The sequence below is a fragment of the Schistocerca serialis genome, chromosome 5 (genome assembly GCF_023864345.2).
Source record: "Schistocerca serialis cubense isolate TAMUIC-IGC-003099 chromosome 5, iqSchSeri2.2, whole genome shotgun sequence".
NCBI classification, from domain to species: domain Eukaryota; kingdom Metazoa; phylum Arthropoda; class Insecta; order Orthoptera; family Acrididae; genus Schistocerca; species Schistocerca serialis.
In genome coordinates, this window is record NC_064642.1 from 87383282 (window position 1) to 87397138 (window position 13857).

General features: G+C 40.1%; 1 protein-coding gene across 2 annotated transcripts in view; it reads right to left on the reverse strand.

The window, feature by feature from the left end:
• Window positions 1-722: 722 nt before the first annotated feature.
• LOC126481090 (proton-coupled amino acid transporter-like protein CG1139) overlaps window positions 723-13857 on the reverse strand; it is a 136383-nt gene continuing 123248 nt past the window's right edge. For both annotated transcript variants that reach the window (XM_050104596.1, XM_050104597.1), the window contains exons 9-10: window positions 9304-9476; window positions 723-1887 (exon numbers count right to left, since the gene is read on the reverse strand). In XM_050104596.1, coding sequence (XP_049960553.1) covers window positions 1625-1887; window positions 9304-9476 — 436 coding nt within the window. In that variant the 3' untranslated portion in view covers window positions 723-1624. The remainder of the gene's footprint in view (window positions 1888-9303; window positions 9477-13857) is intronic.

A 13857-nucleotide genomic window follows, 5' to 3' on the forward strand; every position in this document is an offset into this window, starting at 1 on the left:
CAGCAATCTGGACCACCACCTCTGGAGGTCTCGCTTTATGGTGGTACAATATGCAATGTGTGGTTTTCATGAGCAATAAAAAGGACGGAAATGATGGTTATGTTAATCTCTATTCCAATTTTCTGTACAGGAACTCTCAGAACCAAGGTGATGCAAAACTTTTTTGATGCGTTTATATTCAGTCAATGAAAATACTGCTCACAAGGTTTCCAAAACCTGCTTATTTTGTCTATATAGGTTACTTAATGTATGCTGGAATCTAAAATGACTGGCAATTTACCTCATTGTAAATATTTCAATTATGGCAAGTAATATTACCTTCAGCATTCTTTTTTTTTATTTTTTAATCTACCATCAAAGATGAAGTGGAAGGGATGTATGTACATAAGACATTCAGTGCAAACCTAAAAAATATATTTAATAATCATTTTACTGTTTACATCTGTGTACAAGCAGAGACTTGCCTCCAGAATCATTATTTAATAACACATCTCAACAATTTTGTATAAAAATATTTCTTAGTGACTAACACGTGAAAATTTGGAGATTTGTAGTGTGTGTTGCAAAAATAAATATTTTTAATTCACATAAATATTATCACAAAAATATCAATGCTGAGAGAAGTATGCAAATGTACCATGGAATAGAAAATTATGATGTTGAGAATTGTGTGTAAATGCAGTTTTAAGATCTGGTCCTACGTATGAATAATGCAAAGTCAGTACAAATAAACACTGTTTTTATTTATCAGTTCATAGACTTTCCTGGATGTCCAATAACTATCCAAAAATACTCCCTTGGAGATGAGAATACTGTGTGGTGCACAATATGACAAATACAAGTCAGTATTGACAACAGATTCATCGTATGAGATCTTCTTTGTCGCACCAAAACTGTCCATGTAAAAATATACAGAAGCAATTTCAATTTACTATCTAACAGGTACTTATCACATTCCATCAGATACAAAAAAAGCTGTATCTGATGCCTAACTTACATAACATCACACTCACTTTTTTATGCATGTATTTTCTTCTGGCTATCTTTTTTCTTTTCAACCTTACCTATGGCACCGGTTAAGAAACACATTTATCTTTAGGTAAACATCACAGCAGAGCTAATACTGCGCAAAAGTGACTATCATAGCATATGAATAAACTCACTGCTATGAAAAAGCTAAAATCAGAATACTGCACAGACTAGTCTTGAAATAACGTAGAAGAATCTCATGGTGCTTCTTTCACTCCACGCAGCTCCGTCTTGGATGTCCACACTGATCTTCATATCACTCCACATGAACAGCTGCAGTACATTTGTATCCTCAAAGGGCAAGTCAATCTCTGCCTAATGGCCATTCTTCTCAGAAATTCCAGTGTCCCTTCTGCACTGTGGCAGTGGTTGTTGTCGATGTTGTATCTGAGGTTGCTGCTGCAAGTGCGTGGTAATTACAGCCAGTGACCTGACATTCTATGTAGAAAAACCCCTCACAGACAGACCACTGGATCAGGAATTGGGGTAGTATTACCATCAACAAGTGCAGCAGAAGGCAGAAAAGGTCCTTGTTTGTCCCTGGCACCAGTGGGAGAAGGCGACATCACCTGGACTCTCCCGTCATCTCTACCAATCACACTTCGACTTCCTTCAAACCTCCATGCTCGAAGGATTCAATCAGCGACATGAGGGAAGCATAGGTCCCAGTGGCGAAGGCAGCAAGACCCACCAAGAAGATGAATGTGTTCTTGATTATGTCAAACCATGAGATGCCGTGCTCCCAGCGATAAACTACGTCGATGAGGGCAGGGAAGAGCAGGGCGAGAGCACATGAGGACACAGCACCAACCAGTGAGATGAAAGCACCAAGGTTGGGCACCACTTCAGCCAACACAACTGTGGGGAAACAAACAGAGATCAATGGGACATCTTCAAGTATGCAAGGGCTTTCCTAATATAATAAGCAGCTGATGATTTGACTGCTACTGGAGGAATTATAAAACTTAACATAGCAAATTCAGTGCTCTGTGCATATTTTACAGATGATAAAATTTTAAATATGCAGTATAAATAAAATATTGTTTAAAATATAAGTGATTGAACAGATAAAAAAAATCTACTTACCAAGCGGCAGCAGGAAAATACACATGTGGAAAGGTATTACAGTTGGCAAGCTCTGTGAGCCAGTGGCTCCTGCTGGCAGGTGTTGAAGGGGAAGGAAGAAGGGTGAGGGAAAAGGACTGCTGAGGTTTATAAAAAGAGATAGAAGACACAAAAGTCACCCAAAACCTGGGTCAGAGGAGACTTAATGGATGGGATGAGAAGGAAAGACTGATTGTTAGGGACTGCACGTCTCCTAATTTATGTTGGTCAAGAAGCCTGAAGATGGTCTAAAGGAACACCAAAACTGGTTGCATAAATAAATTGAATGCAAAGTAGACAACTGCTGTTGTTTTAATTTTCCTTTCATAAGGGAAATATGTCCATCTGAATGCCTTCAGAATACTCCAACATCTCTTTTTCTGGTCTTATGAGTCTTACACAAAATATGTTTAAAATAAGCAAGCAGTAGAATTGTTTTACAATACACATCAAATCTTTGTTCTTGCGGTAATATTCAGGAGTGTCAGCCGTCTGACAATCATTGAATATTTCTGTAACATCATTATATTTACAGATAATGGTAGATTACAGTTCTGCAGTTCTAGTAAAAAAAATATATTGGAATGCAATTCATGTATAACTGTTTTTCATTCAGCACTCTGTTTGATGAACTTCAAGGGGTAGCAAGAGTAGTTCATAGCTTTGTCACTAGACTGACACTCTTGTATATCAGAGTACCATGACCCAGAATCTACTGTCAAACTCAGAAACGAATTTACTGTTAAAATTGTAACTGTATAAACACTAAGACTCATTTGAAATTATTGATACTGTAAAATGTACAACTTACTACTTGGTATGGAGCATTGTAATGTATTGATATATTTATAATGCATTCACTATAAAAAATGTAATTGTATAAGCTGTGAGCATGATCTGCAGGCAACTGCATTCTCTGTGCTTGCTGTGGAGGAGGATGGATGACCAAGGACTGCTTTTGCTACAAATGAAAGGTGAGACTGTCCTTGATTTCCTAGCTGCAGGGAGGTGATACTGCTACCATACACCCAGCGGAGTAAGATATGTAAAGGTCACTCTTCTATCAACTAAACTGAAATCTTAGTACAAGATTTGGAAGAAAATGACTACCTTGGTTTAGTGTTTGTGATTGACTAGAAGCCTCAAAAATGAGCTTCAGTTAGCTAAATTAAATCGTTTTGGCTGTTTAGGCGATTGAATATTGCATAACACTGAAACATTCTTTAAGTGCAATTTTTCAATTGGCATACTACATTCATAACAGGAACACTGTCTCAGCTAATTACCCTATCATGTTGTGCTCAGATATTCAGAATCATGTGTGTAATTGCATATGGATCTGCTGGTATGATTGAGAGTGTGAATGTCTAATATCTTTTTTCATCTTGTTTCATTGTTTCTATGGGGAACAAGACAAAATCCAATGACCATTTTGTATAGTTCTACTGATTAAGTCTGATACCAACATTTGACACTGTTTGAACGTAGCCAACTCTCCTAAACTGTGAGTCAGCATGCTAGTAATGTACTGAAAATTGTGAAGATGGCATGTTGTGTAATTAACAAAAATAAAAGTTTGAAAATATAATGCAGTAAATAAAAAAATTACTCAATATGCAGTGGCAGGAGAAAATGCAGTTCATTGTAAAGTGCAACTATTTTTAGTAAGCATGTTTAGAACTAGGATATCAAGCTGCCCTATGACTATGAGTGCCTTTCATCCCTTCCTTTAACACGACGTCCTGAGCACACTGAAAACTTGAGCAGTATTCAAGAAAGACCTGACCTCTTTAAGGATGTCCACATTGAAACTGGTATCAGTGATCATGGCGCAGTTGTGGCAACAATGGTTACAAAAGTACAAAGGACAACTAAAACAAGCAGAAAGATATACATGTTCAGTAAACTAGATAAAAAATCAATAGAGTCACGTCTCATTGAGGAACTTGAAACTTTCAGCACGGGCCAGGAGCATGTAGAGGAACTATGGCTCAAGTTTAAAAGAATAGTTGACAATGCACTGCATAGAAATGTACCTAGTAGAAGAGTCCATAATGGGAGGGGACCTCCATGGTACATGGGCACTATAGAGAAACTTCTAGAGAAACATAGATTACTGCAAATAGGTGTAACACAAAGCACAAGGCAATAGATAGGGAATGCTGAATGAAGTGTGTTTGGCAGTCAAGAGAGCGATGCATGATGCCTTCAATGACTACCATAACAGAATACTGTCAAATGATCTTTCAGAGAACCCAAAGAAATTCTGGTTATATGTAAAGGCTGTCAGTGGCACCAGAGTTAGTGTCCAGTCTGTAGACAGAGAGACATGAAGTGAAATTGAGGGTAGCAAAGCAAAAGTTGAAATGCGTAACTCCATTTTCAAATGTAACTTTACAAAGGAAAACCGAGGAAAATTGCCCCAATTTAATCCTCGTACCACTGAAAAGATGAGTGAAATAAGTATTAGTGCAGTGGTGTTGAGAAATAGCTGAAATCATTAAAACTGAACAAAGCTCCAGAGCCTGATGGAATCACCGAGCGAGATGGCGCAGTGGTTAGCAGACTGGACTTGCATTCGGGAGGATGATGGTTCAATCCCGCGTCAGGCCATCCTGATTTAGGTTTTCCGTGATTTCCCTAAATCACTTCAGGCAAATGCTGGGATGGTTCCTTTGAAAGGGCACAGCCATCTTCCTTCCTCATCCTTCGCTAATCTGAGGAGACCGATGGCCTTGCAGTTTGGTCTCCTCCTCCAAATCCACCCCCCAACCTGATGGAATCCCTGTCAGATTCTATACTGAATTTGCAGCCGAGTTACCTCCTCTTCTATTCATAATCTGTCATAAACCCCTTGAACAAGAGCTTGTGCCCAGTTCTTGTAAAAAAGTACATGTCACTCCCGTCTCTAAGAAGGGTAATAGAAGCAATCCACAAAACTACTTCCCAATATCCTTGACATCAATTTGTTGTAGAATCTTAGAACATATTCTAAGCTCAAATGTAATGAGGTATCTTGAACTGAAAGACCTCCTCAATGCCAACCAGCATGGATTCTAAAAACAATCATCATGTCAAACCAAATTCACACTTTGCCACGAAGAAAAATGATCCTAATCCTACTCCTAATGATCCAACTCCCCAAGACACCATCCAAATTGAACCCTGCCTGGAACAGTTCCGTCCTCCGTCGCAGCGGGACCCACCTCCTCTTCCTCAAAATCACCCTCTCCAAACCTTCCAGGAATTTCTTACTTCCATCCTTGCATCTCAATCCTTCTTAAAAAACCTTAATCCTACTCCCAACATCACCACTGCTGAAGCCCAGGCTATCCATGATCTGAAGGCTGACCGATCCATCGTCATTCTTCCGGCGGACAAGGGTTCCACAACCGTGGTACTTGATCATCGGGAGTATCTGGCTGAGGGACTGCGTCAGCTTTCAGACAACACCACATACAAAGTTTGCCAAGGTAACCCCATTCCCGATGTCCAGGCGGAGCTTCAAGGAATCCTCAGAACCTTAGGCCCCCTGCAAAACCTTTCACCTGACTCCATCAACCTCCTGACCCCACCGACACCCCCCACCCCTACCTTCTACCTTCTTCCTAAAATCCACAAACCCAATCATCCCGGCCGCCCCATTGTAGCTGGTTACCAAGCCCCCACAGAACGTATCTCTGCCTACGTAGATCAACACCTTCAACCCATTACATGCAGTCTCCCATCCTTCATCAAAGACACCAACCACTTTCTCGAACGCCTGGAATCCTTACCCAATGTGTTACCCCTGGAAACCATCCTTGTAACCATTGATGCCACTTCCTTATTCACAAATATTCCGCACGTCCAGGGCCTCGCTGCGATGGAGCATTTCCTTTCACGCTGATCACCTGCCACCCTACCTAAAACCTCTTTCCTCATCACCTTAGCCAGCTTCATCCTGACCCACAACTTATTCACTTTTGAAGGCCAGACATACCAACAACTAAAGGGAACAGCCATGGGTACCATGATGGCCCCCTCGTACGCCAACCTATTCATGGGTCGCTTAGAGGAAGCCTTCTTGGTTACCCAGGCCTGCCAACCCAAAGTTTGGTACAGATTTATTGATGACATCTTCATGATCTGGACTCACAGTGAAGAAGAACTCCAGAATTTCCTCTCCAACCTCAACTCCTTTGGTTCCATCAGATTCACCTGGTCCTACTCCAAATCCCATGCCACTTTCCTTGACGTTGACCTCCACCTGTCCAATGGCCAGCTTCACACGTCCGTCCACATCAAACCCACCAACAAGCAACAGTACCTCCATTATGACAGCTGCCACCCATTCCACATCAAACGGTCCCTTCCCTACAGCCTAGGTCTTCGTGGCAAACGAATCTGCTCCAGTCCGGAATCCCTGAACCATTACACCAACAACCTGACAACAGCTTTCGCATCCCGCAACTACCCTTGGTACAGAAGCAAATAACCAGAGCCACTTCCTCATCCCCTCAAACCCAGAATCCCCCACAGAAGAACCACAAAAGTGCCCCACTTGTGACAGGATACTTTCCGGGACTGGACCAGACTCTGAATGTGGCTCTCCAGCATGGATACGACTTCCTCAAATCCTGCCCTGAAATGAGGTCCATCCTTCATGAAATCCTCCCCACTCCATCAAGAGTGTCTTTCTGCCATCCACCTAACCTTCGTAACCTGTTAGTTCATCCCTATGAAATCCCCAAACCACCTTCCCTACCCTCTAGCTCCTATCCTTGTAACTGCCCCCGGTGTAAAACCTGTCCCATGCACCCTCCCACCACCACCTACTCCAGTCCTGTAACCCGGAAGGTGTACACGATCAAAGGCAGAGCCACATGTGAAAGCACCCACATGATTTACCAACTGACCTGCCTACACTGTGACGCATTCTATGTGGGAATGACCAGCAACAAACTGTCCATTCGCATGAATGGACACAGGCAGACAGTGTTTGTTGGTAATGAGGATCACCCTGTGGCTAAACATGCCTTGGTGCACGGCCAGCACATCTTGGCACAGTGTTACACCATCCGGGTTATCTGGATACTTCCCACCAACACCAACCTATCCGAACTCTGGAGATGGGAACTTGCTCTTCAATATATCCTCTCTTCCCGTTACCCACCAGGCCTCAATCTCCACTAATTTCAAGTTGCCGCCACTCATACCTCACCTGTCATTCAACATCTTCTTTGCCTCTGCACTTCCGCCTCGACTGACATCTCTGCCCAAACTCTTTGTCTTTAAATATGTCTGCTTGTGTCTGTATATGTGTGGATGGATATGTGTGTGTGTGTGTGCGTGAGTGTATACCCGTCCTTTTTTCCCCCTAAGGTAAGTCTTTCCGCTCCCGGGATTGGAATGACTCCTTACCCTCTCCCTTAAAACCCACTTCCTTTCGTCTTTCCCTCTCCTTCCCTCTTTCCTGATGAGGCAACAGTTTGTTGCGAAAGCTTGAATTTTGTGTGTATGTATGTGTCTGTTTGTGTTTCTATCGACCTGCCAGCGCTTTCGTATGGTAAGTCACATCATCTTTGTTTTTAAATATATAAATTCACAGTTTTCTCGCATGACATACTGAAAGCTTTGGATCAGGGCAATCAGGTTGATGCTGTAGTTCTTGATTTCTAAAAAGTGTTTGAGTCAGTGCCACACCTACACTTATTGTCTAAACTTTGATCATATGGGGTATCAAATGAAATTTGTGACTGGACTGAGGACTTGTCAGAAGGGAGGACGCAGCATGTTATCTTGGTTGGAGAGTCATTGTCAGATGTAGAAGTAACTTCCGTCATACCTCAGGGAATGTGTTGCGGCCCTTGCTGTTCATGTTGTTTATTAATGTCCTTGCAGACAATATTAATAGTAACATCAAGCTTTTAGCAAATGATGCAGGTATGTGTAATGAAGTAGTATTTGAAAGAAGCTGCATAAATATTAAGTCAAATCTTGATAAGATTTCAACAAGGTGCAACTTTCTTTCAATGTTCATAAACATAGAATGGTGCACTTCGCAAAATGATAAAAGAAAGAAAGAAAGAAACATAATATTGTATGACTGTAATATCAGTGAGTCACTGTTGGAATCGGCCAGTTCATACAAATACCTGTAGAGATATGAAATGGAATGTTCACATAGGCTCAGTTGTGGGTAAAGAAAGTTTCAAGAACTGGCTATAAATGATTACCCTAGGAATATATTACAAGCCTTTACATGTTGCTCACATAGGGATCATGAAGATAAGACTAGAATAATTACTGCATGCACAGAGGCATCCAGTCAGTCATTCTTTCTGTGCTGCTTAAGTGAATGGAACAGGAAGAAACCCTAATAACTGATACATTGGGATGTACCCTCTACAGTGCATCTCACAGTGGTTTGCAGAGTACTGATGTGGATGCAGAACAGGTTGCACTGGATGATTTTAATTGCTCTCATTCACAATTTTCCAAGAATTCACAAATAAATAGACTTTCACAGCTGTATTTCCTAAAGCTGATTCATGTTTCTTCACAGCACTATGGACAGATTCTAAATTAATGTGGCTGAGTTCAGTGCCTTATTATCACTATTGAACTCAGATGCCACTGGATTTATTTCACTGTGCACAACACTGTCAGCAGCAAACTACCTGAAGTGCTGTTCCTACAATCTGATAAGTTGTTTGTGTGTGAAGAACATGTAGTTGCACCATATTCCTCTATTGGTGTTTCCGTTGTTTCTGGGGAACACTCAGCAGCCAATATGCTGGACTAAATTGTGTTAATCAAACATTCTTTGAGGATCATAAACTGTAATGTAGATTGAGATGAAAGTACATATTTAGTTAAGTTTAGTCGCATACATCCATGAGATTATCAATAGGGCATATTTTTGATCAATTTTGATGGTCATTGACACCAAAATATCAAGTGAATACCTAAAGAGTTAGAGATTTCTCTACTTCTTTTTTACACAATATCCATTAGTGGATGAAAGGTTCAAGCCTCAAGTTACATTCTTTATATAGTTTAATATTAAGAAACTGAAATAAAATATACTATTTTACAAATATAAAACTCAGTAACAATATTATGTTATGGACTACCAGTTGACATTGCTAAATGATTGAATTTTTGAGATGAATTATGTGTACTTACATGTCAAGATGACCACCATTGTCCTAAGTGCAAGTTCAACAAGCACTGGTCTTCGGAAGGGCCCAAAACGGCTCACTACTCCTGACCACATTATATGCAGTGCTGGGTACATCTGCAGTGCAAAAGTGAAAAGGATTCCTAGGGCAATCACCACCTTTATGCACTGCGACAGGCTGCAAATGGAAGGAGACCGGAATCAGTTTATAACTGGGATAAAGACGTAGAATTTAAAGGGCAGTCACTGAAGTCAAGCATATGACAGTAAAATGAAGTATGTGAGAAAAGTGAGAAGTGTCTGGAATGCCACTGCACAAATGTTTCTTATGTCAAAAATTCACTTAGTTATCACTTGGGCTAGCGATCATTGTCAATTTTTTTTTTCTCCAGTAAACAGACTACATCATTAAGATGATTCCCAGAATTCTTCAGAATACTCATTCACTGTTGTCATAACTACATCCATGGGCACTAAAACATTTCCAGCCACAAATTTGTAAAAGATTTTAAACAGGTGAAAGTCAGATGGTGCCAGATCTGGTGAATAATCACCAAATCACCAGCAATCTATACTTCATATTCCTTGAGGTCCCCAATACCAAAGTATCTCTGCTACACCTTGCAACTACATCGTTCTATTCAATTGTTCCAAGTAATGTGCTTAACATTTGCTAGGTATTGTTTTTGCCTCTACTTATTGTTTTATCCTCTACTGGGTGATGGTGGTGGTAGTGATAGTAGATTTGACCACATTTACAAGGATGTTGGACTTATCATGACAATACAGTTTATGGAAAAAAGAATGTCATTCACTTAAATGGCATTTACATTCTTGCAGATCTAGTTTGACAAGTATGGTACAGGTATTTGGCCATGGCCTTACAGGAGAAAGCGCCCTGGCATTTGCTTGAATTAAACATGACTGGATGGGGATTAGAGCCATCCTCTTCCCAAATACAAGGCATGTCTATTTACAATACTAAAACCTCATTCAGTTTATAAATTTGTTTCACGATGTAAAAAGCACGTTGTACAGTATTCATTCATTTCTCAGTGCCAACCACTGCACATACTACACACACTATCAGCTGATATCAGGACCACAACCACGACATTTGGTTTCCACTTTGGATTGCAGCTTCTCATTTGCTTGCCTAAAAACATGAGTTAATATCCCTCCATAATGAGTCAGATGTGAGCTCAGAAAGAGGATAATGTGTTAATATTACCCATTGCAGGGACTTGACCTAAGTTTGTGACAGAGTATATATAGTGTGAGTATATGCTGTGAAATGACAGTTGTTTTATTATTATTTACTTGTGTTACATTTTTTACCTAACCCCTAATCAGTGTAACATTTCACTGTAGAGAATGCATTCCTTAATTGCTTTTATCTGGTGTCCAATCTGAAACTTTCTTTTCTTTGTCTTTAAGAAGAGACATATTTCCGTAGTTTTACAGGCCACATTTCATAATTCATCCTTCTAAGAAGTCTGTTACTGTAGCACCCTGTTTTGTTCTAGCATGTTTACAGTATCTTCTCTCACCCACTACATTGACTGCTGTTGCATTTCTAGCAAGAATCGACGAATTCACATCTCATTCAGAATAACAAATCTGCACATAGAATCAGTTAGATTGTTTCCAGTACGACTCAAATATTGCTGAAAAATTTGTTTTCTCATTTATTGCCAGTCCACATGCAACAAAAGCAACACCCATCCTGCCCAAAACTTTCCAGCAGTTCCTGATAAATGCAAAATGTACCTTACTCATTCTTCTGATTTTCTCATGGTGTCTTTTATTCCATATGCATTTAATTACTGATTGTTCAGTATCAAACTGTGTGTTTTATGTGTGGTTGCTGTACTATGAAGATGATGTATTCATTTGAACAAAACCTATACAACATTGGCTATTAAAACCAAAGCTTCGTTGTACATCCACTGAAACCTCTTTTCACATGTAGTTTACACCACTGATATTTTGTGCAATCTATATGCTAAAGTCCTCTGTTATGTTCATTATCTTCCATCTGCTGCCTATAATCCTTATCCTTGAGTTCTCCTCAGTCTCCCTTGTCACTGTCTTTGTCTTTCAGAAGGGACACAGTTCCTAGTTTTACAGGTGGCATTTCATACTTTATTCTTCTAAAATGTCTGTATTACAGCACCCTATTTTGTTTATGTTTCTCATACCTTCTGTCATCTTCATTATTTCATTTATAATTGTATTTGCACATGCTCCAACCACAATACTGTGCTGCTCCCTCTCACTTCATCCACTTTAAGACTGTAATTTTCTCTCTTGTTTTTTGCTTATTTCCCATCGAACCAAAATGCTGTACGAGCCTTGATTCTATTGGCATTGTATATTCTTGTCTTCCACTGTGTGGTAAAGCAGCACACTCAGTAATGAGTGATCTGCAATGTGATATAGAATTTGAAATATGTTGCGACTTCAGATTTACAAGTATTAACTTAAAAAACTCCACAATCAGGCACTGAGGACAGCATGATGATGACTGGCTACCCATGTCATTCTCTGCCATATGGTATTATCTGGATGCTGTATAAAGGCTCATGGGCATCAGTATAGCATACTGCTCTCCTGGCCATTGTCAACTTTCCAAACGTTGGAGCTGCTACTTCATATTCAAATAGCTTCTCAGTTGGTATCATGAAGCTGAGTGGATCCTGTTCCAGTCATCCTACAGAGGAAAAATCTGTGGCAGAACTGCGAACTGAACCTGAGTCCTTTTTGTGGCAGTTACACAGGTGGAAGTTGTTCACTTATAACTCTTTGAAAAAAGGGAAGACAGGGGGAGGGGGGTTGGTTAAATGCTGTTACAGTATCAAGTGTACCAGTTGAATCCCAGCTGGGAAGAATGCTGAATGTCCAAGTAGTGCCTCTGTCATATTGTAGGAACTCTGCTAGAAAAGCTTGGTCTGATGTCCGTGGAAGCAAAAGCCATGTAGTTCCTGAGAAATATCCTCATTCAGACCACCAAACAGAGTGATAAAAACTGAGTTTCTGATGCCTTAGAAGTGGTACTTCTTGGCTGAGGGAGATAACTCTGACAGAAAATTCAGCGAATCAGAAGGTGAGAAGCTTATCACCCGATCAACACAGTAATCCCCTCTTACAGGGGGAAAAAGGACAAAATGGAAAACAGAGTTAATATATGTAGACCTGAAACAGCAAAGGACCCTATGGTGTACTGCTTAATGGAAGAAGAGAAGGAGCTGGTGTTGTTGGCTGGTTCTTGATCTGCGAGCATGATCATCTATCATTAGCTCACAGGCTAACTGCTTGCTACCAGAGCCACTGCCAGATGTTTTTGTTGAGTCATATAAAAACATCTGTACCATGAACAATGTCAACCACTCTGATGTGAGAGCCACTATTCTCACAGAGCAATGTACGGTGATATACTCAACTTACCACAAAACTATATATCTTAGTTTTAAAACTACATTGGATGTCATAAGTCAAAGAAAAAAAACAAAAAGGTTACACTAATTTGAACAGATTTGCAAAAGAGTCCTTTCACTAACAGAGATACTCATTTGTAAAATACTATGTGACAAATATATTCAGTGGGCTTATGATGGAATAGATAGACAAGGCTGCCCCACTGTACATGTTAGGTTGCTGATCATTGTTTCTGTGGTGGGAAAAGGAACTATCAGTACAAAAGAGCACCTTGACAGTGACTAGAAGATCGCATTAAAGATTTCAGAGTACTTCTGTGACCCTCAGAGACCATGGATGTTGAAACAACTGGAGAGTTGTGTGACCAACGTGACAGTCATATTTGCTGTATCATTCCTCAACCACACATCAGCTGTGGACAGCATTTTTCATAGCACAACTCTAGATAATGTTGGAAACCAGTCAATCATTTCCAGCTTGTGAACCTCTGGCACCTGAAGTGATTTATGATGGCCATTGAGGATTGCTGGACAGCTGTTTGAACTCCGCTCCTTCTCAAAACAAGATCAGTATCTTAACCAACTCCTATATTCAGTTCCTCTTCTTTCTTTCCTTTTATCCCCCTGCATCTCCAATATTCTTTTCATATTTTCTTTCTTCCACTCAAACTGTTTCCAGCTTCTTATTTTTTTCTGCATATCGTTGTCAGCAGCAGCATTACTAGACATTTTGATTCCACAGTTGAATAAAGGTCCTTTCTAGACTTGTCCATTCATTACAGTCTTTACCTATATTAATCCATGCTGGCCCAGCTTGCTTTTTAATGTCACTTATTCTTCTTTCATCAGATCACTGTCGCTGTCTTTTCATCTCTCAGGAGTCTTGCAAAGAACTTCTTTGCCCTATCTACCATCCATTTTCATGGGTACATGTCCTGCCCACCTTTATTTCATTTTCTTTTAAGTCATAGCTACATTTTCTGGTCAATTCTGTTTGTTAACCATTTAATTCACAATGTGCATTCTCCTTTGTTCAGTGTGCAAACACAAGTTTTTGCATTTGTCATATTTCTCTGTCACATGTCAAAACCGGTAACCAAATGTAATCCTATTTGATGTGTG